Below are 26,629 nucleotides of genomic sequence, written 5' to 3'. Positions count from 1 at the left end.
GAAAGGCCTACGCGCGGGCCGTCGCTTGCCCGGACCGCAGGGCACCTTCCGCTGGGCGGCGGGGCGGGCTCCTGGCGCACCCCCTTCCCTTCCCGTCCCGCCCCGAGGGGGCCGTTGCCGGGGCCGGTGCGGGGGCCGCGGTCACGGCAGGCCACCGGAGAGGCGCCGCCCCATCCCCCCCTCCCCCCCGCGCGCTCCCCCCCTCCGCGGCTTCGCGAGCGCTTGACAGGAGGGTGGTCACGTGCCGGCCGCAAAGCGCCTCTTTGCGACCTCAATGACAGGCAAAATGTGCGACAGGCGCTGTGGAGGCAGGGAGGGAGCGGCGCTGCCTCCTCCTCCGCCTCCTCCTCCTCTCCGGGCCAGCAGCTGAGGCAGCGCTGCCCGCTCCCGGCCCCGGCCCGCTCCCGGCCCCCTGCCCGCCTCTCTCCTCCCCTCCTCTGCCCGCCGGCCGCCGCCGAGCTGCTAGGTGGGGCAGCCCGGGGCCGCCGCGGGAGCCTGAGAGGATCCCGGCGCCTCGATGAGCTCCTAGCTCCCACCCTGCCCCGTCCTCGCCGGCAGCAGCTCCAGGTGCGCGGGTCAGAGCAGAGCCGGGGACGCCGCTGGCTGCAATGGCGTCCAACATGGACCGAGAAATGATATTGGCTGATTTCCAGGTAAATTTCAAGCCGCCGCCGCCGCCGCCACACGACCGTGGCCTCTCGCTGCTTTTCTCTTTCTCCTCGTTGCTGTGCTGCTTGTTCTTTGTGGGAAGGTCCGGGGCGGCGGGTGTGAAGCCCACCCTCCAGAGCCTCCGCTCTTTCTTTCTTTCTTTCTTTCTTTCCTTTCTTTTCTTTTCTCTCTTTCTTTTCTTTTCTTTTTTTTTTTTTTTTTTCTGTCAGAAATAGGGAACGCGCCTTCTTCTCTTAAGGTGCGTGAACAAAATGTCGTCTTTAACTTACAGAGTTTCAGTTTTTAATAAAAAAAAAAAAAAAGCTTTTTTCATCCACTTTGCTTGTTCCAACCCTCTACAACCACCTAGGCCCTGGGACAGCTGTGTGCCAGCTCACTTGGAAGAGGCAAATGCCAGGGAGGATACAAAACTCATCACTGCTCATGATTTGTCACAGTGTTTGTAATGAATCACTTGCTGGTACTACCGATTAACGCTGAACAGAGGTGTTTCCATTATAACATCAACACTAACTTCAAGGTTGCCTCAGCCTATGACTGTTGTAATGACGATAAAACTCTTCCCACCCCGTTCGAAACAACAACATGTTTGTGTAGAAAGGAAGAATATACCCTTAAAAGTTGTTTGTTACCTTCCCTCTTCCCTACAAAAGGCTTATAATTTAACTTTAAACTCTTAAATCTTATTCCCAGAATAAAGTCTTTCTCTAAATAAAAGTGATGTGTTCAGGAGCCTGATTAATATTTTCAGTATATTGCTGCTTAATATTGCTTTGTTTTTTAAGAACAAGTAAAGAAGTGGAAGATAGCTGCATTTGAGATAGTGGGGAGAGCCAAAAGCAGCTTGGAAGGCTATCAGATTATATTTGAATATATCTTTTTAATGTTTGCTCTTCAATTAATTTTTTTTTTTAAGCTTTGTCCATTTGCATGGCTGTTCTTACATAGGTAGCCTCCTGGATATTCTTGGATTGAGTTATAAAACTGCTCAACTTCTTAATGTTCAACTTCTTAAAAGACTGTTTCTCAGCTGTTATCAGTGAAACCATTTCATTTTCAAAAAGTAATCCCTTCATTCACTTTGTGTGTGTGTTTAACACGACTGTTTCTTTGGAATTACAGGTAGGGTGACTGTAGTGTACATTATGTAATTCCTCTTTTGCACAAGGTGCCTGATATCTCACTGACGTAACATGCGGAGTTCCCAGTTGATAACAGGGAAGTGTTTTCCCTTTCTGTACCTGAGTATCTTACACCCATATTTATTAAAATGCTTAACAAATGTTTCTATAATGATGCTTTATTTTGTTGTGCTTGGAGATACTTTTGTGTATGTAAGGAGTGATGTCTTAATTCTAAGGCTGGAGTTTCATAAAGGAGTTCTTCCAGTAACAATATACCGTGTAAAAGGAAACTGGGACCCCAATTCTGCGGTCATACTAGTGGGAGATAGATTTATGTAATCCCTCATTATTAGCTGAAACAGGTTTACATTCAGGGATCCCAGACAATGATTAAGTTAGTGGCTGGTGAATGTAAGATTTATTTTTAGTAGAGTTTTCAGTCTGTATCCACTTTCCAAGTTTTTAGTGTCAGTGCTGTTTTGCGATTCTCCAGTATTTTTCTGCTTGGGTTTTGAAGTCAATTAATAAAGGTATAAGACCAACTGTAATGTTTGGTACCACGAAGACAAGTAAGTATTATTGCAAACTTGCAGATGGGCAGTGGAGTCACAGAAACCATTTGTGGATCAAGGATGACATAATGTGTCTGAACCTAGGAAATATTTTGTCATGTAACAATGCTTATTTAAAAAAAAAAACAAACCTTTTCCTCTTGTATTTCAGCAACTTTGTTTTTCTGTTTCATCCTTTTATTCCCCCTCTCCCCCTTTTTTTTATGAACACTCTAAAGCTTCTACCTGATTCTGAAACACAGAGCTATCAATTGTCATGCCGTTAAAGTTTCAGATTAGTAAAGGACAATGTAAATCATTATTAGGCCTCGTATCTTTAGGCTGCTATGAAATGATAAAGGATTTGGGGTGTTTTAAATACTTAATGGAATTTACAACTCATTCACTAAGAATTTAAAATGGAAAATAAAAGATTATGTGCAAAGTAATTCTGCGTGATTTTGCCTTCTATATTTTCTGTACCTTTTAATTAATAAATATATTTCTTGTAGTTCTGCTGCTATTTGCTATATTTGTGTAATGCATCTTGTTGAAGAATGTTGTGCACACTGGAAATTTTAAAAGCAATTGTTTGTAGTTTTGTTCAGCTAATCTTTGCTGAATTAAATTGGGAGGGAAACGTCCATTGTCATTTCACACTTGTCTTTCCCAAGTTACTTTTAAGAGGGATAGAGCAGTGGTCTTTGAACTTTTAAAACCTGAAAGGGTTTTCCCTCCACATAAGAAATTTTTTAGTGAAGTCATAACTGTACTGATGTTTGATGCTTTTGTGAAGCTTTCATGGACTTACTTTGTGTCTTTCAAAGCCATTAGGGATTCTGCCATTGATTTCAACTACAGCAGGATCTTGTATTGCATTTGATTTTTCCTTGTAGCTCTGATTGTTGTAACAAGTTACTTCTGTATTCTGAGGTACTAAAGACAAATACTTAAAAAATGTTTTGTATATATACATATGTATATGTAAAAACATTGAATAATTTTATAAAATATTTTAACTATAGAGTAAAACACAGTAAGTGATCTAGCAAAATATTTTTTCTTAATGTCTCAAAACAATTTAAGCCTGTTCTGTGTGGTTTATAATTATTTTCTTTCCCTCTCATTTTTTAATGAGGTTACACTATGCTACCAAGGAGTACAAAGTACGTATTCATGCATGTGGGCTGTATAAGCAACCTGTCTAACTTTTCCTTCTTAGGTCCTCACTTAGGAAAGATTATGCAGAAGCTTAGCTTTGTACATGAGTAGTCTGATTGTTTTCAGTGGAAGTAGTTAAAGTAGTGGAGTTAAGCGCACAAACAAGTTTTAGCTGTTTTGCTAAATGCAATTCAGAATTTCTCCACAAAGTGTCATTGGCTTATAGGAAAAACACCACAGGAAAAAACCCAACAACTTGTCTTTCTAGCATAAATTCTTTAAAAAGGTAATGGCATGTGAATTTGTAACAGTGATGCTGCAATGTACCTCAGATACTGGGGTAAATAAGGGCGTATAATTTCTACCAATTTTTCTTCTTTTGTGTGTTGTGTTTAACTGCAAAATGTTCTTCCATCTCCAGTGGGATACCCAGGTACTCATATGATACAAATATATTCATGATCTATGCAGTTTGGAGTTTGAAGAGAATAGCTGTCACAGTGTATTGATCCACTTTTCATTACAAAGAAAATAGATATTTCTTTTTTTTTTTTTTTTTTTTTAATTGGAAACGTTAGTTGCATTGAAGCTAGTTAAATTGGTGTAGTTAAACTGTTCAGGAATGAAAAACAATCTTTGAGTATTGGCAGAAGTGTCAGACTGACATTTTTGTATGCTAGCACCTTTACTTTTTTTTTTTTTTTTTTACAGCTTCACTTAGGGTGGGGACTAAAATTAGCAAGAATATCTTTTTGTCATTATAAGTTATGTCCACCTACAGGACCACTTTATTCATGCTATGTGGTTGTCCTCACAACAGTTCTAAGCATTGGAGTATCATGGGAGTTGCCAGCTACTGGGTGGCCATATATTCCAAAAATATCTGCCACATGGAGCTTCAGAAGGAAATTTCTCATAGAATTCACATTTTTCATTGACCTAATAAAAAATAGTTCAAGATTTGGTCTGGGTGAGAAGGCTTCGGAGTGGAATGGCAAAACTCAATAATTCTTGCTTTCATCGAAGCAACAGATATCTAATAGTTTTCTTCTTCGTTCTGTCTTTCATCTGTATTCATTGTGAAACAGAGTTATGTGAGGTTTTTTTGTTTTTACAGTTCTCTTTTTAACAGTAATAGACTGCTTTGGTATGATTCACACACGTATATAAAAGTATCTTTTCTTCAAACTTCACCTTTGTGTCAATCTTTTTCATAAAAACAGAGGTTTGTGGGAGGAGCAAGGGGGAATTGGGAAGGAAGAACCTCATTGCCATCAGTTACAGAAAGGTGAGAAAGCATGCCAGATAATCATGTTTTAAGTTATAAAACTGGCCATGACATTGATACATCAGCTTATTGTTTCTTTATTTTTTTTAAGATTTAACTATAATTCAAACTACTTGTTTCCTTCTGGAATGGCTAAAATTAAAGCAACAGTGCTGTTAAATAACTGACAAGATGTATTTTAAAAGTGGGTTGTTATTTTTTTTGGTGGTTATAAGAAATGTGTCTGCTTCAGCTCTGTACAAGATTATCTCTGTTTTGCACACTGTTTTCACTGTCTAGCAGCCGATGTGCGGCATTCACACGTGTATTAATTTTTTTGGGGGTGGTAAGGAAGCTTTGCTTTCTTCTATGTGTGTTGGCACGCTGGCTCAGTTTTTCTGTCACTTTTAAGTTATTGCCAGTATGAAAATTTGATGGGTGAAGAAGGCAGGCAGATACAGGAATAGCTTCAAGTCAGTACCCTTGGTTCTTGCCCTGGACTGTGACTTACACTAGGGGCTGGAAAGATTGTTTCAACCATTTTCTGTAAACGATCCACTAAGGGGTTTTGAACAAATAGCAAACTCGATATCCTTAACATTGAATTCTGAAAGGAATTATGTTGTTTTGTCATTAAGGCATGGGAGCAGAAAGGACTGTTCTTCGTTTCTTTGCAGACTTTCTGTGAAGTGTCAATTCACTTGGAACAAGGTCCTCAGCAAAAGATAGGTGCTGAAGAAACTTCCACTCAAAGTTTAAATCTTTGGAAAGTGTTCCCCAACTTAAGTTTAAAGTTCTCAGAGGCCTAATTTTCATCAGAACGTTTTCCTAGGCACCTAAATATCTGCATTTATATGTGTTCAGATCTGTCTGAGCTTAAAACCTCAGTCTTGCTCATACAAGATCATTCTTCTGTGTGGCCTCTCTGTAGGATATAATGCAGTGGGCGCTCCCAGAGCATGCCAGCTGGAGTGAGCTCTGCAGTTCTCCCCATAGTAGTTGGAAGGAAATCCAGTACTCTGTAGATTAGAAATCAGGGTTTGGGAGAGATGGGTTTGTTTCTTCATCCCCTCATACTAGGTAAAAGCGGACTCTGCTAAATTTCTAATAGGCAGGTGCCGAGATGCTCAGCACTGCTTCATCTGACCTTTTATGTGGATATAGGTTACTATGTCCTTAGCTAAATTTTGAGATAGTTAACAGGGCTGATTTTAGTGAAGGAAAAAAAAAAAAAAAGGACCTCACTACACCATAGGATGTTGAAGCTCATACCTATGAGGCCTCTTAACTTATGTTTTTATTAGAATTCCTTTTAATCCTTGTTGCTTTTTATCACGTCTTACAGTTTTGTGCATTGAACTGTCAGTAACAGCATTGGAACTGGTAGTTGGACCTCTTGGTTTGCAACACAATTGGTTTTGTTTGCTGTAAATGGCCTTGGGGGCAAGAGACAAGATAAAAGCATACTGCATGCTTAGTGTGTTTTAGTTTGGTTATTTTGTCATTGTCTGCTACCAAGACCATTGATTATATTAATTTGTTTTATGTGTGTGTCTGAAGAATGAACAGTTTAATTTCTTTAGATACTTTTAGACTCAACTGTAATCCCAAAGCTCATGTTCATCAGAACAAAGCAGTTTGATTTACTGGTCACCTTTCTGGCTTTAAACTGAAGGTTGATTCCAGAGTCACAAGTAAGAAACTGGAGTAAGAGTGATGTCTGTTTAGCAACCTGATAACTTGGATATTTCTGCTGATAACTGTTAAAGGGAAAACCCAGCTAATTTCTCTTATATAAGGACAGATAGGTAACTGGAAATGCTATATGACGTTTATAGAGAAGAAACAGGATACTATGATTTGTGTGCATTACAGCCCTGCTTTAAGAACCTAAATAATTTACCACTGGAGCACAGGTTCATCTTCAGAAAGAGGTTTATGCTGTTCTTTTCATTCAGTTACCTTGAAAAGATTCTTCACATCATAGTAATCATGTCACTGTTTCCATCAGCCCATTCATGTAGGTATTTGGGTTAGTAGGTCACTGAAACAGATTGAGAGGTGGTAGCTGTAGGATCCTTTTTCAAATGCCATGACAACTAATACTGATTATAATATTGAAATTATTAATTATATGTACTCCCAGAGGCTAGGAATGTGCTTTCATTGAAAGGCAATATGAAAGTTATTTGGCACATTGAAAATAAAATGTGGCTAATATTTCATAGTAAGCAAAGATCATTTACAGTAAATACACTTACTGAGTTTATATTTTTGTGTGGAAGGAGAGGATGAGGATTAGAGCAAGGGGTCCTGAGAATCTTCCATCTTAAGAATATTGCATTGGTGCTGGAAAGTCCAAGAGGGTAGAATTTCCCCCTCTATTTGGGCAGTTATCATGATTCATTTACCATTGCAAGCCTAGCTTTCATGCATTTCCCCACTAGAAGCCAGAATTAATAGCTTATTAAAGGCGTATCTTTGATACGATTTAATAATTTTCTAGTCAGTGGATAAGTTTGTACATTTGTGGGGTGGCCATTAGATGAGTCCTTTCTTTTAAATACTGTAAGGACTGAAAAGCCTGGGGAAGTACCTAACGTTTTACTCATCCCTCATAATTTGGATGAAAGGAAATGACATGCTTACTGTCTGGATTGATACCTACTAATTCCGCCCATTTTTTAGAGTTGACTAGAGAATGTGCAATTGTAAAAACAAACTGCTCAAAGAGGAAACCAAAGCCCTAATGTATGCATTACACGTTGTTTGGTCTATCTAAGTAGTCATCTACTGCTCCTCTATGTCTAACTGGTTGAGCAGGTCTTTGTTCTGTGGCAGTAGTTATGCTTTCAAAAAATAATTCATTAAAGCTGAAGTTCTTAAGAGATGTTTTGAAACTAGAACAGAGTACGTTAGCCCTTGAGTTATTTTGTAGAGGTTTCATGTTTTACCTATTGCAGGAAACAATTTGTAAAGACAAGAACTCTGAAACTGAGTCACCTCTATTATTTTTTGTTTAAAGGTCAGGTTGTTTGTGTGAGCAAATATCAAAGGTGCCATATCAGCTCAGATCGAAGACCCAGCTGGCCTAATGTCTCATCTGCAGCAGTGACTGGTCCTTAGGAAAGAGCTGAAAGAAACAGAATTTGAATGGATTTGCCTCATCCTAGTTTCTGGAACTCAGCACTTAAGGAGCTTGATAATGGGGTTTGTTATAAGACTTTGGAAATAAACTGCGTCAGCTTGAGTTAGTCTTGCATTCTTTGGAGACATCTGAGTAGTTTTGTGATATGAGAGTTTGCTTTGTAGAAGCTGTGTTCACTTTTCCTCAGTATGTCATATATATTCATGTATAAACTAATTCTATTTTATATACTTTATTGGAATTTCTGCTGTTTCTTATGGTACAGAAGTCAAATTTGTCTGAGCTGTAGAAATCTTAACCACTTCTGGTTTGCAGCCCAATAAAATTAACGAAAAAGCTAATGTCAGCACTGTGGGAATGTGAGATTGATTTAATCTTTAATTAATGCTCATTTAAAGAGCAGTCTGTGTTTTTTAAAAAAATCCTATTTAAGTTCCTTTAAAATTTTGTGGACTATCATCTGGTCCTGGTGCCTTGGTCTGTATGTCTCTGGTGACACTTTTGGATGAGTTCTCTGTATAGAGCAGCTTTGTTACAGCATGGTCCCTAAGTTCCTCTGTAGTGAATATGAGTGCACAGAATTAATTTAGCTTTTATGATGTCCCCTTACCTTCTCTGAATACTTCTTTAGTATCTTTTTCCTTTGGTCCCACTGACTTGCTGGCAGGCTTCCTTGTCCTGATGCTTTTAAAAGCTTATATAATTTTTATGTCTTTAGAGAAATGTTTGGGTTTTTTGTTTGTGTTTTTTTTTTTTTTTTTTTTTCTTTTTTGCAGTCCTTGTTGGCCTGCATTATGGTATGACCTGTGCTTTGCTGGGATTTGAGTGTTCTTCTGTTTCCCTATTTTGGATACCATTTCCAGGTTTTGAAGAATATGTCTGTTCCTTGTGGTCCTGTTTTTTATCAAAAAAATAATAGTGTTTGTGAAATGTTGAGTAAAATATTTTTTTGGATGGATTAGTACTCTTCCTTTATGTGCTTGTCTAGAAAGTGGCTTTTATTTATTCTGTAGATTTTTTTAGGGTTCCACTGCTCTTGAGGCAATGAGGAGAAAGGTGACTGCAAATATCCAGTAAGGAGAAGTGTTTGTCTGACATCTGCAGTTCTTTTCTGTTTTCCATCAGTTTTTCTTCTTATGTGATAATGTATAAGATACTTTAAGAGCAAAATGACTGTGACTTAGGAAATCTTGAGATTGTTACCTTCACTGGGATACTTTAATACAAGTACTAAACAAGCACAGAGACTTTGGGATAATCCTAACTAAAGCTTTTTGTAGTTGTTGGGTAAAGGCTGTCTTCAGTCCTCAGGAAAGACAGATGGCTTTCGTAGTCCAGAGTACTAATTAATGGGTACTGACTTTTGTTTTGGTTTTTAATTCAGTTTGAGCACTGCTCTTTGTATGTAGTGCATGGGGCTTAAACGCGAGAGTGTTAGCATGGGGCTTGGGAGACTAGAGTTCATGTCTTGGCTCAGCTCATGAGCTTCCTAGGGATGTGCCTTCATGATAGTCTGGAAGCAGAATTTGCTCCAGAGCCTTGAGAATGTTCAAAGTCTGCTGAAAACCATTTGAAAGTGGTTAGCGTGGTGCCAAGTTAGCTAGTTCTGCTAAGAAGTGGTTAGAGCTTCACGCTACCAGTTTAGACTTTGTAGCCTGCCTTCTTTGTTCAGGAGGCTTGCAGTCATCTCAGAGCATGGGCAAAGTTCACTCTTGTCTGCTTGGTAACTGACAGGTAGAAATGTCTTCTGTGACCTTCAGAAATGCAATTTTTTCTTTTTCTTTTACCTCCGATTTCTCCTGTAAGAAGGGACTGATGCTTCCTTAAGTTTAAGGTGGTGCTCAAATAGTAGAACAATGAAGTTTGGAAATAGTTGGGGGTGGGATTTGAAATGCATTGGGCAAAACTTTAGCCTGGCATATTTGCCTAAACCCTTTCTAAATTTCCGATACTGGTAAGTGTGTTAGCTTGTTTGTTAAGTGAACAGCTGGTGAATCTGCTTAATTTTTACCATATGGTCTTCTGAGTTATGTAAAAACAGAGAAGTGTTCCTATCTCTTCATTTAGATGCTTGCAGTAGGTGACCTTTCAGTTTGTGTCTCAGTCAATGTGCCTGGATGTTTTTTCAAATGTTTGTCTGAAACAGAAAGAAGTAAAAGTTAATTTAATAACCACGGATGACTCATAATAAGAACAGTCTCATTACATCAGTAGGGTTGTTGCAAGGTTAGAATTATAGGGGATGCCACAGAGGGGCATGTATGTAGCTGGTGTTGCAGTCTGTGGAGGTGGTCCTGAGGCTGGCGAGACTCTGCGATGAGAACCGAGGTACCAAAAAATCTCAGTTGTGAGTGTCCGAATGCGCTGAATCTCTTGATAGCCCAGAGTGGAGTTATGCATGGATCCTAAATCTGATATTACGATACTAAAGCCTTTACCTGCTTGGCTGAGCATATTGGTTTAACTTACCTGTTTTGAGGGAACAAGTGTTACGCTTTTTTTCAGTTGCTGTGAACTAATTACCATTGCAACAGTGTATGTGTGAATTTTCAAATAAATTTTCTGACTTACTAATGTGTCATAGGTGATTTAGTGTCCTAAAGCTTTCCGGGTTTGAGTAGACTTCTAGCAGATCCAATGTGGAGCTGCCCTTGGCTGCTTTATAGACTTCTAATTATTATCTTTCGTTACTGAGCCTTTCTCCTTGTAAGGGATGGGAAAAGGAAGCAAGGTACTATGTTTCACTCTAGAAACAGAGAACTCGGGATCGGGTTGTTTAAAAATCCTACATTGAGAAACCTGATTTTTATTAGGAATGCTTAGAAAGGGAATTGTGGATTCTTCTGGTAGAAGTAGTAGCCGCGTAGTGGGCCACATTAGTATGCCAGGAGACTGAGGGAAGCCATTCTTCACCTCTACTCGGTACTGGTGAGACCACTACCACCAGGAGTACTGTGTCCCCTATCTGTCCCTCCATTGACAAAGTGGAGCAAGTCCAGCGGAGGGCTGCCTAGGTGGGGAAGATGCTGGAGCTTGTTTTGTGAAAGGTGAGGTTAAGGGAACTGGGTTTGTGTAGCCTGGAAGAGAAGGCTAAGAGGGGATGTAGTTGCTGTCTCAACTATACAGTGGGTGATAACACAAAATATCAAATCAAATTTCTCTTGGGGTTGCACAGTCCAAGGATGAGAGGCAGTGGAGACAAGTTACAGCAAGGGAAATTATAATTAAATATAAGGATTTTTTTTTTTTCCCAGTGAAGGTAGTGAAGCACTGGAACAAGCTGCCCAGAGAGGCTGTAGACTGTCTGTCTCTGGAGATATGCAAAACCTGACGGGAAGCTGAAGTGTGTCTGTGAACTGATCTGTTTGTCTGTAATTGAAGAGGTGAATAAAACAGCAAACTAAATTTTGGTTATATTGGAGGCTAAGTATGCAAGGAGAGAGCAATATCCTTTGCTGTATCTCAAACGCTACTAAGAACAGCTCTGGGTCTTTTTTTGTTTTGTTTCTAAGCTGCTGACCTGGAGAATTCAGGCATCCTTCTGAGCAGGTTAGTGGCCTGTACTTGAAAAGAGTTTTCGGTGCTCCTGGTCTTTCTTATCTTTTGAAGAGTAGGTTACCAAAGGGATAGTGAATTGATTTTAACAGTATTTGTTCTTTGCCAGCATTTTTGATTTCTCTTTAAAACCTCATATATCTTTATGGAATAGAGTTTGCTCTAGTTGCATTGCTGTATCTAGTGATAAAAATTTATTGGATACTTTCAAAAGTGAGCATTTCCTAGGGTGCTGTCTGTGTGGTTGTGGTGGATGGACATGTATTAATGCTGGCTTCCTGGGGTTTTGTAGGAGATCCCAAAGGGTGAAAACTCTTCTTCCTAGGTGATCTCACCTGTTGAGTCTTGTGGTGCCTTAATGTAGTAGTTTCTTTGGGCATTGTAGTTTTGTACAAATATTGAAAAGATGGACTGAGCTACAGTTACAACAAAATGCTGATGGCAGAAAGTTCTTTTCCCCTTTTTCCTCCAGCACAGGAGAGTCTGTATCAGCTGTTTCAATGTCTGAGGACTAGGCATCAGATTGAATCAGAGTAGCTTAGTCTTATTCTGAGACAGATGGATGTGATATTAGCGAGAGGGGAAAAAGTCTGTAGTTGACAACTGGTGTGACTCTACCCTGGAGATCAGTTGTCTGGGTTTGTTGCTGTACTGGGTACTTGGAGCTCTGCCTCCAATTTTATTCTTTTTGTTATGTGGGCTGAGCATGGTACCTGTATTTGCATCTGCTGTAAGTTACTGCAGGAGGCTGCAGCTGAGGATGTTAACTGCAGAGTGCGTGTGGGGATTAGTTAGGCACCAAATCACAAAATGAGTTGGTTGTTTTTTTGTTTTTTTTTTTTCCGGTTGACTTTTACAGGAGAGAGTGGTGCGCAGTGTAATTCACAGCCGTCTGTCTGTCTGTCTGTCTGATTCTAATGGCCTGAACCTGTTGTGCAAAATGTTCTAGGCTAAAGCCTAGCTTGGGTTTGCTTAGAGATGGTCCCTGTTTGAAGGAAATATAGCTACTGTTGGCAGTCAAAGGAGATACAGAATTGTTCAACAAAAAATATTGAGAGAGGCAGACTTCTAAGTCCTCCGTATCCAGCTGCTGGCTGTTAGGCTGAATGTGGTCTTCTGGCTACTTTTGACTGCTGCGCTTTGCCTTGGCGAGACGGGCAATGGTGCCACAGGTGAGAGAAATTCTGCCTTGCTGCCAAATACCATTTGCTCCCGGCTTCTGTGCAACAACTGCCACCCACTATTCGTCAGGGCAACAGTAGCTGGACTCTGTCTGTGAGTCAGCAACAGCTGTTTGTTGCTTTCCCGGCTTTTGCAGAAGTAACAGCCCGGCTCTCTGTGTTAGGGGCGGCAGTTGTCCCTTCCAGCTTCGCTGTGTAACAACTGCCTGGATCTCTGCAGCAGGTGCCGGAGGAGCGTTTTCAACAGCAGCTGCTGCCAGATGGGGAAGTCAGCTGCTTTCCTGGGATGTGGAGGTAGGCTAAAGCCCGCGCGGGTGCGATGGGGGGTCGCGGAGGGTCTCAAAACCAGGATCCAGCTGTTACGGCTGCCGGGGTCAGACCACCCTGCAAGGGATTTAGAAGAGCAAGCCTGTCATCCCTCATTACAGCTTTCTGGAAGCACCTCCTAGTTTTGTCTTGAATGCCTAGAAGTCTGTCTGCGCTCCGACTTTTCTCCTACTGAGTTGTTTCCTCAGTGGCTACTTTGCTTCTTTTATGTAACTGATTAAGGTTACTGTGCCAGTTAAATAGGACCCCTAATGGTTAGCTGTGAGTCTTTCCAAGGGTAAGCTCTCCATCACTGAGGTGATGGTTAATCTGCAAAGCTACCTGAAAAAAGTTTGGAGAAGTGCTCTGAAATTTTATTACATGCAAATATAAATCTGCCTGGTGGAAACGCTTACCTGGCCTGGAAAAGCAGGATGTTTTAACATTCAATAACTTCAGAATCTGATTTTATGCATTCAGTGCAATAGTTTTCTAATCTTCACATTCATTTTCCTCTTGTGTGGTCTGAAAAAAACACAGACTGCACAGTCGCTGGACCTGCTGTGAAGGGCAAAAATGCTATCCTAGATTTAGAGGCAATGCACAGAGGAGGAGAAGGAACTTGCTCTACCTTTTCTTCCCCTTTGTCCTTCAGAAAAAAAATTCTTCAGTTTCTTTTTGAGATGTAAAGGTTTACAAATCAATGAGCCTTGAGGGTTATACCTTTACTGTGGCGGTTTGTTTCTTTCAGTTTGATAACTTGGAGGAGGTGCTGGTTGCTGATTGAATCGAGAGTTAGTAGGAATTTTCTTCTAAAATATTTAATGCCTTTTATTAAGTAGGTCTCTCATGAAAATAAAGCTGAATAAAATCTGTGAATAAAAAAAAGATTCTCAACTGATATCACTTTACTTGCTTAGTAATGAAGACGTGGATTTGCATCTTTGGAGTTCATCTACTTTGCTATATTTTGAAGTTGTTTTTTTTTTCTCTTCTGTTTCTGCGCAAATTTAACATGATTTTTTATTCGTATTCAACTATTTTTTTTTTTATTTGTTTCTTGCTTGGGTAGAATGAAAGGCATAAAAATGAGAAAAAAAATCTGTATGTATTGTAAATAAGTAAACCCTGTGACTTTTAGTCTGCCTTCCTAGATAAGTAAGGCGTATATAGTCTTATAGTGCCCAGGTGTTCCCTGGAGTCATACCAACTAAATTATTCCAAATTTCATGAACATACAGCCAGGTAACATGGAAAGGAGTCCATCAAAAGCAGCCCTTATAAATATTCCAGCCATAGGAAAATCTTAAATCAGCCCTTGCAATTAGGGGTGAGAGGCAAACCTGCAAGGAACCAGACTTTGTTAATTTTGTTGCTTACAGAACCTGCTGGTTTCCTGTGTGCGTTTCCCTATAGAAAATGAAGGCAGAAGCAGGTCAGGTTGTTCTGGGACTAATCTGCCACTCCAGGAGTCCTTGGCGTCATGTCATACTTGCCAGTGAGGTGCCAGACACCTGTCTCGCGTGCTTAATTTCTTAGGGAAAATTAAAGACATGCAAAGAGGACGATTTTCTTGAATTTATCTTGCATGATATGATGCAGTTGAAAGGAAGTAAACTTTAATTTTCAGGGGTGTGTGTTGGTTTTTTTTTTTTTTTTTTTGTCTTACTGATGGATCATGACTTGAGGCAGGGATTTGTATGTGGTGGTGTATAGTGTCTGGATGTAGAAATATTCTGAAAAATCTTAGTTTGCTGCAACTGTGACATTAACAGCGCTTTGAGGAAGATCTTAGAATGTCTGTTTTGTGGTTACATTGATAAGTAGCACTCATTCCTTCATTGTTGTCATTCAGAAGTGTTTGTTTTCTGTTTTATTGACAACTAGCAAAAACAGTCCATCTGGAAAGTGAAATCTTAGTTTTAGAACTCCTCGAAATCAAATGTTGAAAGAGATTGTAAAAATGGTCCAAGAGTTTTCAACAAAACCGCTTTTCTTGGGTATTAAGAATTCTGATGGTTTTGATTAGTGTTTATACCTGTCCATTCCTCTTACCCAATGACTCCGCATTGCTAAGAGAGCAAGAGTGGAGTTCTATTTTAGATTGTGAATCCCCAACAAGATGATTTAGGAAGGATGTATACATACAAGTGAATTAATTGCTTAATTACTCTGCCTCCACTGTGATGAGGTAACTCCTTTTGCTGTGCGCGCTGGTAGAAGGGTAAGCTAATTTTGTTTAGTTTATCTAAAAATAAAAGTCTACCAAACTGTGCCAAACTGAGCTGAACTGATGTGCAGTTAGTATGAGCTAAGAGTGTGCATATGGACAGTTGCAAGTCAGCTGAGCTGCAGGGGGGATATGGAAGATGGGGCAATTAAAACCAATATTTGAGCCCTGAATTCTAGGTGCCCTCTCTTCAACTTCACGTGCACAGCCCAGCGTCGAAAACACCACTACCACATTGTTGGCCAGGTTTTTATTGTAGGTTGGAAGACAACTTAGGTCTTAGAAAGGTCACGCAGAGTTTGTGGTGCTGATAAATGAGAAATAATAACTCTTTCTGTAATGAAAAGATTTTTACGTGTATTTCACTTAACTGTGAACAGAACCTCAGACTGTCACTTCTGCAAAAGTAAGACTACTTTGCAGCAGAACTGTCGACATGAGTTTCAGTGGCAGGTTTATGGCAGTATGAACCCTCCTGAGATTTCAGAAATGACAAGCTCATGCCCTGCACTCCTCAAGCTTACCTGGCATAAGCATATATCCTTCCCGTTTGCTAGGGAATGTGTTAAAGTGTTGTCTCATTTTTATCTTAAGAAGTAACTGCAAGAGGTAATGGAAGAGAAGGCAAAATGACGCTTCTAAAGAGCAGAACTGTATTTTTTGAATTTTTTTAGCACTCCAGATGCAAAGTGGGTGAAATTCAGTATTAACACAGCATGCTGTGAGCAAGGGAAGAAATTTTGTCTTGTTCCAGAGAGAATCAGTCTGGCCATGAGAGCATTGTGGATCAACAGAAACTGCTGCCTCCCCTCTGCAGGCAAAAAAGTCTCTAAAATGCCTTCTTGTGATCCTTGTGGTCCTCCAGACTGGTCCATTTTGTGTAGACACACTCTCTGTAATGCTTTGTAAGTGCGGAATTCTTCAGCGTTGAATTTGGGAAGAGAGAACTGGCCTTGAATGTGTCTGTGATTTCTTTTCTACTTTTTATTTCTTACATTCGTTGTTGTAAATTGGGAGAAAAGTCAGAGCATGGATAATGTATGACCTGATTTATTTTTTTTTATGTCTTGGGAGGAAAAAAGTGTCTGTTTCTGTGCCTAGCGCCCCTTTTCTCTTATCACATAAAGGAAAAAGAGGACTATATGTCTTTGGAATCAGGAAAACTGATCTGTTTGCTGCTGCTATCTAACTGTATTATTACTGTTAAAAGGTTGGATTTTTTAAATGTAGCTTTATATAAACTTTTTATATAACTGTGTGGTGGAGCAGAAGGAACACGATCATGTTTCAGGTCTTGTAAAAGTCTGAACTCATCTTGTGTGCTTGAATACAGAGCATAGCTTTGATTAGGATGAAAGATAAATTCCAGAAAGAAACGTAACTTTCCATTTTCCCCTCTGGTGAAATATATCTGATATGTGGCAGAATGAATAGCAATGCTCTGCCTGCTGAAGTTGAATATTTGAAAAAATATGTGTATCAAAAAAAAAAAAAAAGAAAGCAGGATGCTGGATCACGGTTTTTGCTGACTAGACATGCTGTCTTGTATTTGTAATTAAATTCCATTTACAATACCATTTTGTAGGATGTTATCACTACTTTAAAAACACTATTCTGTTAGATTTCTTGAACTAGGTAAAGTCAGATTATAGGGCTGGAACAACATGCAAGCGTTGTAAATGTTTCATTATACAGTCTTAATTTTAAATAGTTTCACAAGGGGTGCTTATTTGTACATGCAGTGGTAAGTTGGCACTTTGACAATCGAAAATTCATACTTGCCACCTTCTTTTCCTCTTACGCTGCACTGTGTAACACCCAGAGTGAGTAGGGGTATAAGATGATGGTGGAGGCAATAGGGTTTATATATGTGTTTCTGGCTTTAGTCAAAATATTTCAGCCATCTCAAACATAATTTTAAATACTAAGTATTTTTGTGCTGCATTTTAAGGTAGCACGAGTGTTTCATAATTTTGAATGTGGAATTCTCAAAACACTTTTGTGGGACAGCACTATTGTCCTAATTTTACAAATAACTACTTTGTCTTGCTTCCCTAGGTGACTTGCTCAAGGTTACACAGGAATCCTCTGGTGGGACAGGGAATTACATCCAAATGTTTGATGTTTAACACTTGAAATCTGATTTCTGGATCAACCTCTCCTAACAGAAATGAAAGACCTATGCCTTCCCTGTCATTCTGCTGAAATGAATTAAATTATAAGTATTAATATTCTGATTTTGATCAATGCTTTTAATTCTGTTTACTACTGCTTTTTCTTTTTAGGCATGTACTGGTATTGAAAATATTGATGAAGCTATAACATTGCTTGAACAAAATAACTGGGATTTAGTGGTAAGTATTCTGAGAAACTGACTTCATAGATCAACTTCATGTAACAGTGATGTGCCATGTTGCTGAGACAGCTATTATCTTTATTTCAAATTTGGACATGTCTTTTGTGGCTGGGGCAAGCACGTTGCTGGTCTGTTAAAGCTTCATTGCCAAGTTAAGATTATATTGGGTTGTATATACCCAGGTATATTCTGATTGTCTTTGTGCCTTTTTGATTTGTTTCTTTTCTTTTAAATCAATGTTTCATATTGTGTTTAGTTTCCTTTTTGTTTAATTGTGTGCATAATTTTGTAAGTAGTACTATTAAGGGTAGCATTTTTAGAAAACATCTTGTGTATACACGTGAGATTTTTGAGGATATAGGTGCCTGTGGAAGAAAAGGAAGGTAAAACAACTTCTTCAATTTTTCATATGCTTTTAGTTTAAAAATAAGGTGGTTGCTCTTCTATTGTTAGTTATAATGCAGAATTAAATCAGAGATTAAGGCCATACCTTATTTAGATTTGGTATTATCCAGATACAATTAAACACAAACAAAAAACCAGCAAACAAACTCATCCTAAAAAAACCCGTTGTGTAGTTTGTTACAAGGTTCAATGTGCAGATGAGTAGGAGGAAACCAATAAAACAAGCAAAACAGTCTTAGGTATTTTAAGACACTGCATAGGATTATCAAGATAAATAAAGACACAATTAATCCATTTTCTTAAATTTAAAAGTGTAAAATAGAACAAACTTAATTAAAAAGCAAGTTATCTTCCTTTAAACTGTAATACCTTTGATTTCCACCTTTCTTTTTCTTTTCCAAATGAATGATCTTTGGACCAGTCCAAATTATCAGAAAATTATTAAAAAAAAAAAAAATTAGATTTTCCAAAACTGACTGTGGATACAGTTTCAAGTGTCTGCCACATTGTGTAGCCAGCATATTGTTTAGAGTGTTCTGTATGTTTTAATAATTACAAACTAAACATCACAGAAGTTAGGGTGGGATTTTAAACTGCGTTTGTTAGAATGAGTAGTGTTTCTTTTAAGGAATAATGATTAAAATGACATGCAATATTGTAACCTATTGTAAACAAATGCTACCAATGCCAAACACTTGAAACTAAATGTTTAAAATGAACGTTGGCCAAAGTATACGGAGTCTTTATTTTGCAACATGTCATGGTATAAGCAAGGATGAGACACCAATGAGCAAAAGGGAGTGCATATCGTCCAGTGTCTTTAAACAGAAAAACACAAATGTATGTTGACAGAGTGGTATAGAAAAAAATATCTTTTTGTCTAGTAGTTTGTTGTGACTTAGCATGAGCTGTTTTGAAAATGAAAGTGTTAATGGGAAGGCAAGGAATAGCCTTATGTGTTCTGTTCAGGTTGTAAAGTTCTCAATACAATGCATTAAATCAGTTGGATGTGGTTTTGGGGGATTTGTAAATTGTAAAGTATATGCTTTAAAATAAATGCTCACAGGTGGGGCTGAATGAGAGAATTGTGATGAAAAATGGTAAGAACAACCATTTGTTTTGATTTTTTTTTTTTCTTTTCTTTTGAGACTCCAGAACGAGCAGAAAGGGAGAGTGAAGTATTTAAAGCTATGAAAGTGGCTATGATAATAGCTTTAAATAGTTAATTTTATTCATGATGATTAAGTGATCTACAAGTATAATATAGTGGGAATAGAAGTAATGACCCCAAAAATGCAAGCTTAAAAAAGGCATATGGAAAGTAAGAAAGGAAAGAAAATTAGGGATGTAAGAGGTGCTTCAGGAAAGTACATGGTTCTTCAGACTAAACAGAAGATGAATGAGAGGAGTGTCTATGAAAAGGAAATGGTAAGTTGTGGAGGAATAAAAATAAATTGGGGAGAGTAAAAGTGAAGAAGATGCCCTAAGAGTCTGCCATTGGTAGGACACTGGTTGCTTTTTATTAAAAGCAGCCTTCTTGTAAAAAAGGGAGTGAAAACCAAATCATGCTAATCTAACAGGGAATTAGAAGCAGAAGAGTGAAGAAAGAGGAGAGAAGATGAAATGTGAACGTTAGAAGAAAAGGAGTTGCTAGCTTGAGAGAGAATCAGACATCTCGCTGTTAGGCAAGGGATTTTTGCATTTCAAAAGTCCAAACAGTACATGAAAAAAAGACTTATGACTTATAAGAAATGTAGCTTTTTTATTTTTAAATTAAAAGTGTATGATCTGTGTGTGATGGGGGTGTTTTTGTTTGTTTTGGGTTTCTTTTTTCTTTCTTTCTTTTTTATTTTTTTTATATACCTTTGATTCAGTAGTCAAGTACAGCTTCAGTGCCAAGAAATTGGGGAGGAGCGAAGGCTTTATTGCGATTGAACCAAAAGGTCTTGGAATTTTTTAGCTGAGATGAAAAATTTAAAAATCCTTCTGCTTGGCACTAATTATTTCATTCAACACAGAGCAAAACCTTTTTTTGGATTTCTAAGGAAAACAAAATTCGTATTACTCGGTTCACAAATCATGAAGACAGTAGCGAAGTAGTAGTGATGATTTTGTTAAGGGTTCCTCTGTCATCCTTGGACCACCAGTCTGTTAGGTAAATGGGAAGAACATCATTGCTGTCCTCTCTAAATTCACTTAGTTTTGTGCATCTTATCCACAGGCTTATTTCAAGTTTTTGATAAACATGACCTGTGTAGTAAAATACAGTTACATAGGTGTTCAGGGTTTTTTTGGGAGGGCTTTTTTTTTTTTTAATGTAGATTCTTTTGCTTCCATGATTTTGTAAGTAAAATCAGAGGTCTGTATTTGATCAGGAAAGCTTCCATGAGGCACCCAGGGTAATACAAAGTAGAAAGCGAAGCAAATCCTGTTAGGCTGTGATCAACCTAAATTCAGGGACACTTCTACAGCATTAGGGAAAAACCAAAAGAGTGAGTTAAGGAAGTTCTTGCCTCAGAACAGATTGCTGTCTTGCTCTTCATTCAGGCTGTCTGTATCTCAATTCCATTTTGCTTTTTGGGGAAAAAAAGTCGTGCACTGTCAGAGGCTGTGCTGGGGACTCAGGTTGAAGATTCCCTTGAGCATCTGTTGCTTCATGAACTCTGTGAGACTCAAGGGCACTGTTATTTCTCTGCGACTTCAGCCAAAGTAAATAAGAGCAAGTAGTCCTGGTAAGCTGGAAAGCAGAAGGATCCCAAAACAGAAACAGTGAAGTCCTTACTGAAATAGGCTGACAGATAAGTACATCAGAATGCACAGAGGCAGCAGAGGTTGTGTAGTTCACAAAACAGTTTCTAATGTCATGCTACAAGTACTCTGTTTTTGTGTAAGCTTTTTTGAGTATTTCTTTGTTTGCACTGATGCAATATTCCTGCTGCTTATTTTCTCCATCCTCCCCCCCCCCCCGTCTTGCTAGTAGATCAAGGGTTAAAATGTCACCAATGGTTCTTCCTGTTACTTCAGGGAGTGTTTGGTATATTTTGGACATTTGGTCTTGCCTGTAAACAAAGCCAAACCTGAGTAAAGTGTAAGGAACTCCTTTCTTGGTTTGTTTTTTCTAGTAGCCACTTATGTTTTTTATTAAGAATTCATCTGACTTTTTTTTTCCTATTCAGTTTAGAACTGAAACATTAGCTTCCTATTTTTGAACTTTTAAAGATTACCCACTCCCAATTAGAAGTCTTCATGTCTATTCCTCTATATGGGATACTTTAAGACAACATAAACTGCCATTAATTTATCTTTGACTTGGAACTAAATAAATTGTATTTAAATGTCTCAGAGTTGTGTATGTTTTACAACATTCAAATCTTGTTTGTAGCTGTTTGAAGTGATACAGGAAACTGTCTTTCATAAATGTTTGGTTGCTAGACATTGTTCAAGTGCTTAAAATCAAATTGATCACGAGAGTGCTGCAGAGGAATTCGTATACAATAACAGCATATAAATTGCTTGGTGAAGTCTAATCTTGCCAATAATTAGTTCCCCACTGTTGCATATGACTCGGTGTTTGTGGTGGTCTGACACATATATAACAGCTTAGGTTTTTTCCTGTATTAGAACACTGTAGCCTAATTACTAGGCTTATCATAGGCTCAGCAATGAAATGTTACAGATGTTCTGTGAGATACAGAAGATCAACATACATAATATAATGATCTCTTCAGGCCTTCATCGTGATGAAACTGTTCTGCAATGAATGGATCCAGCAACTCTCTTAAGCCTGCCAAGATTGCTGATATGTTATTTCCCGAGTGTCATTTCTTTAGATCTATTAATTTACAATCATTTTTAACATCTGAGGAAGCAAAAGTGAGGAATTTGTCTGTTGTAAAATCCGATGGTTTTCACAGCTTGCCCGTTTAAACTATGGCCTTCTGCTTTGGCATTTGAAGATAAGAATGACAGTATAAATGTATCTTAAACTTTGTGTAAAGGCAATAAAACAAAAGTATGAAAAATCACAACTATGTGTCTTTTGAAATGTTTCTGATGATGGTACAGATTTAAAGGAAATGACCCATTAGTGTACCCTATGCAATATGGACCTTTGTATGTATGAGGTTATTATATAGGTAATAGCTCTTTGCTCTCCTGATATCGAATGCTTGTATCTGTGCATAAAACTTGGTCTCCTGTAGCTTTCACAGATTCAGTGAAAAGGTCAAAATCCCTTGTATATAGCATGACTTTATGTTCTGTACTGGTAATCAGAACAGGATTTTTGAATGAAAAGAGGGTTTCACCATGTTTAATTTTTTACTTTTTCCAGTATGACCATTTCTGTTGTTACTCCTGATCACTGGTTTTAAAAATTATTTTTATTTCATGTCTTTTCCAATAGACATTGTAACGTAGGGACTCCTTAATATCACTTTAAGAAGAAAATAAATTTCATCAAAATAAAGGGGGGGAGGTATCCCATATTCACTTCACTATGAATGTGTACAATGATTATTTAAAAAAAACCTCTGGTTTTTGTTTTCAAAATATATCCTTAAAATGACCTTTGTGCCTTGCTGCTATACTTGTTTTCATTATTCTGTGTTCTGGTAGAGGCTCAAAGCACAATATAACTTCAGTAAAACCTGCAGTTCAGTGCACCTGGAGATGTGATGCCTTGCAGTTCCTGTTGTACGTAGCTTCCAAGGGATGGCTGACAAAAATCATTTCTGTACCTTGGAAGGAGAAAGTTGTGTATTCTGAGCATCTGTTTTTATAAAGCTTCAACTCTCAATTATAATTTTTATTTTTGAACGGATAACTTAGGCAGACGTTTGGACAGGCTGGATCAATGGGCTGAGGCCAATGGTATGAGGTTCAACAAGGCCAAGTGCCAGGACCTGCACTTTTGCCACAACAACCCCGTGCAGTGCTACAGGCTTGGGGAAGAGTGGCTGGAAAGCTGCCCAGCGGGAAAGGACCTGGGGGTGTTGGTTGACAGCCGGCTAAATATGAGCCAGCAGTTTGCCCAGGTGGCCAAGAAGGCCAACAGCATCCTGGCCTGTGTCAGGAATAGTGTGGTGAGCAGGACTAGGGCAGCGATCGTCCCCCTGTACTCAGCACTGGTGAGGCCCCACCTCGAGTACTGTGTTCAGTTTTGGGCCTTTGACTGCAAGAAAGACCTTGAGGTGCTGGAGTGTGTCTAGAGAAGGGCAGTGGAGCTGGTGAGGGGCCTAGAGCACAAGTCTTATGAGAAGCAGCTGAGGGAACTGGGGTTGTTTAGCCTGGAGAAAAGGAGGCTGAGGGGAGACCTTACTGCTCTCTGCAACTACCTGAAGGGAGGTTGTAGCGAGGTGGGGGTCGGTCTCTTCTCCCGAGTAACAAGAGATGGGACAAGAGGAAATGGCCTCAGTTTGCATTGGGGGGGGTGTGGTGGGGCAGTTAGGATGGATATTAGGAAAAATTTCTTCACAGAAGGGGTTATCAAACATTGGAACAGGCTGCCCAGGGAAGTGGTGGAGTCACCATCCCTGGAGATATTTAAAAGATCGGTAGACATGGTGCTGAGGGACATGGTTTAGTGGTGGACTTGGCAGTTTTAGGTTTACGGTTGGACTTGATCTTAAAGGTCCCTTCTAACATAAATGATTCTGTGATGAGGGTTTTTTTTTGCATCTTGCTGTTTAAAACCTCTTTAAAAATAGTAATTATTTGTCAGACAGGATTTCTTTAATAATATAAGTACCCATTTTGTTTATGAATTTATATTTACTTCTATGTAATGTTGTCTTTTGGAAAGAAAGATGTAAAAAAAAAAAAAATCCAAACAAAAAAATTGAACTGAGAAAAATGAGCCTAGGGCTTTACAGTTTTTCTTTTTTATTTCTGTTGGAGGTGCCAGTTTAGATGGGATTCCAAGGCAGAAAATGATCCATTGGCTCTTGACAGTTATCAATAATCTGTTATTTGTATTTTTTATTGCTTTCTAACCTTTAAGTTAGTTCTTTTGTTATAATGTATAGTAAATCTTAATACAAATTGGTACAAACTAATACACTAATGATGTCTTTTGTCTCTTTTTCTAACTGGTTTGCCCTGCAAAAGCTGTGATATGGTATCTCTTTGTACGCTTTTTTGATCAATTTGAATTAGCCTGCCTCCAGAAACCAGGTGATTAGTAAGTTTGGCCCAAGGCCATTTCTTTTCCTTGAATGTGGGACAGTATTGTCATATGTTTTGCAGCTCCCTTGTTTCATTCCAAGTGGGCTGCGTTTCAGTGGCTGGAGAACCAGGACTACACATTACAGTGATCGTGTTCATCACGTTGTCCCCTTTTATCTTGTATTGTTGACCTGCTGTTTTCTTTACTTCAGAGTTGTATACTGAATATGGCACACATTTGACAGCACTCACTGTGGGAGTAGTGAGAAGTTCGTGGTGGGCTCCTCTCACTAGGACTAGATCTGGGGCGTTTTCACTGTTGGCAACATGGACTTATCTGTGTATTAATAACATTCTTCTTGTGGTCAAATGGACAGTCGCATCTGCTTGTGGGAAGCAGAGGCTTATATCCCGAAATTTTTTTTTAAGGAGTTTTTCAAGTTTTATTTTAGACAGGTGTCCTCTTCTAGATCTTGGTGTCCTGTCAAACATGTTATTGTCAGCTCAGTTAGTTTATGCTCGCCGTTACTGCATGGAGTAGCCTGGACAGCATTCAAAATCCTGCTGCCAGCAGAGCTAAGGAATAAAGAAGCTTTGAGTTAGGTAATGACAAGCAGTGTCGGTGGACAGGCATCCCGCTGGTGGAAGCGTCCTGTGGGCAGGGTGCCTGTTCTCCAGGAAATACAGGAGTTGCAGGTTTCTTGTGTGTCCAACTGCAGCATTAATCTCTTCTAGTAGGACACAATTAAATTGTATGTGAACTTTAGTTTTATAAGGGACTACAGAAATCTCTTTTGTAAGTCTTTAATATATTTTCTGTTAAATTAGGGTTCCCTGCTTGCAAAAATAATTTGATTTTTCGTTCTTTGTATTTCCAGCTTTTTTGCAGCTCCCAAAGTGACATTTCTGTGTCTTTGAGTAAGCTCAGATACATGTTGTGTATTTTGTGCAGCTGGGTAGCAAAGATGACTAGCTAATTCTTAAAAAAACTATGATTATTAAATTCATTGTTTTATTTACTTTTGAATGCCTTCATCTTGGGGTAAAACAGATGTTTCCTTTTTCTGCATTGAAGACCATATGAAATACGCAGATCTATAGGCAGTTGTAGACTTTCCACACAGCTGCATGCACATTCATCTATTAAAAAACCAAAACCAAAATCCAAACACTACCACTAATACATGTGGAGGAAATTAAGTTTCTTTACTTGCAGAACGCAGAATAAGAGTGCTTCAAGGAAGGAAGATTACATCTGCTAGCAGCAAGGTAGCCCAGTCTTTGTGTTCTTACCAAATCCTAACTGCTTTCTTCTGAGACTTTTAATAACAGCAATAGTTGATACCTTGGGTGATGTAAGAGAGTGTTCGATATAATGCCACTGTGACAGTCATTTCACGTGACTTTGACGAGAGCACAGATTGCAATTTATCCTGTTGTGTTTCTGTATCAGTCTTGGTCTGTTGCCTACAAGTGGTCTGTTAGACATCAGAAAGTCGTCAACAGAGTAACTACAGTTTAAAATAAAATGGAGCCAAACCCAATAAAATTGTCATGTACACATTCTGACACATGCAAGCAAGGTAACAAACATACTAAAGGGAGAATAAAAGTAGCAAATGTCTAACTTGTATCTTCTAATCTTTTGATTGTTTTGAATTAAACTATTATTTTATTACATAGGTTGGTCCCTTGGATTTTTTTTTTTTCCCCCAAAACTTAGGTGGTCTTTGGGTTTGTTTTCTTGTTTGGATGACCCTTTGCTCTTTTAAAAGAGGTTGAGAAACACTGCTTGGATCATGTTAGCATTGCCATATCTTGTGATTTTTATAAGGAAACCCATGAAAGCTGTAATCAATGCTGTAGCTGCTGATATTGTGTAAATATCCAAGAATCTCAAGTTTCACAGTGTTCCCCCTGTAAAGAAAGAGGCTGGGAAGGGGCTAGCTTCTGGCTTGTCTGTAGAGAAGGACTTGAAAACTGCAATTAATTGTTTTCCTCGTCTGTAGTCTGCTATCCCCAAACTGTATTAGATTCCCATGGATCTTGCATGGGACTATTCAGGTACAAAAAAATAACCCTTCTCAAAATGTACTTTACTCCAGCAAATAATAGCTAAATTGTGTACTGGACAGAGAGGGACGATTGGTTTCTTCAGTTTATTTCTGTCTCTTTTTTGATCCCAAGGCAGGTCAATGTGTAAGAAATACAAACTCTTCTTCCTCCACCCCTAAGCAAATTACTAAGCCAAAGCCTTGTCTAAGAAAGATTGTTTGGGAATTCAGTGAAAACAGTTTTAATTTCTTTAAATTGCACCTCTTCTGAGACGTTGTGCTTATTTCATGGAATAAGTCTTGAAAGCCTCAGTGCTTGGGAGGACTTGAGCTGTCATCGTGGAAAATTGGTGCTGTGCAGTGTCATGTTTGTCTCCTATTTTCAAGGCACTGCTAAAGTTTTAACATGATAAAATTATTTGTTTAGTAAGGGACTAACTGTATTTAGGGCTCATTT

The 26,629-nt window shown here is 38.8% G+C and overlaps 1 protein-coding gene across 1 annotated transcript in view; it reads left to right on the top strand.

The window, feature by feature from the left end:
• Positions 1-368: 368 nt before the first annotated feature.
• The window catches only part of FAF1 (Fas associated factor 1), a 171,525-nt gene continuing 145,264 nt past the window's right edge, over positions 369-26,629 (top strand). The window contains exons 1-2 of the mRNA XM_082483796.1: positions 369-653; positions 17,478-17,546. Coding sequence (XP_082339922.1) covers positions 609-653; positions 17,478-17,546 — 114 coding nt within the window. The 5' untranslated portion in view covers positions 369-608. The remainder of the gene's footprint in view (positions 654-17,477; positions 17,547-26,629) is intronic.

Source organism: Vanellus vanellus (genome assembly GCF_965231255.1).
Source record: "Vanellus vanellus genome assembly, chromosome: 5".
NCBI classification, from domain to species: Eukaryota; Metazoa; Chordata; class Aves; order Charadriiformes; family Charadriidae; genus Vanellus; species Vanellus vanellus.
The sequence above is the reverse complement of the archived record's forward strand: the minus strand, read 5'-3'. Positions and strand labels throughout refer to the sequence as shown.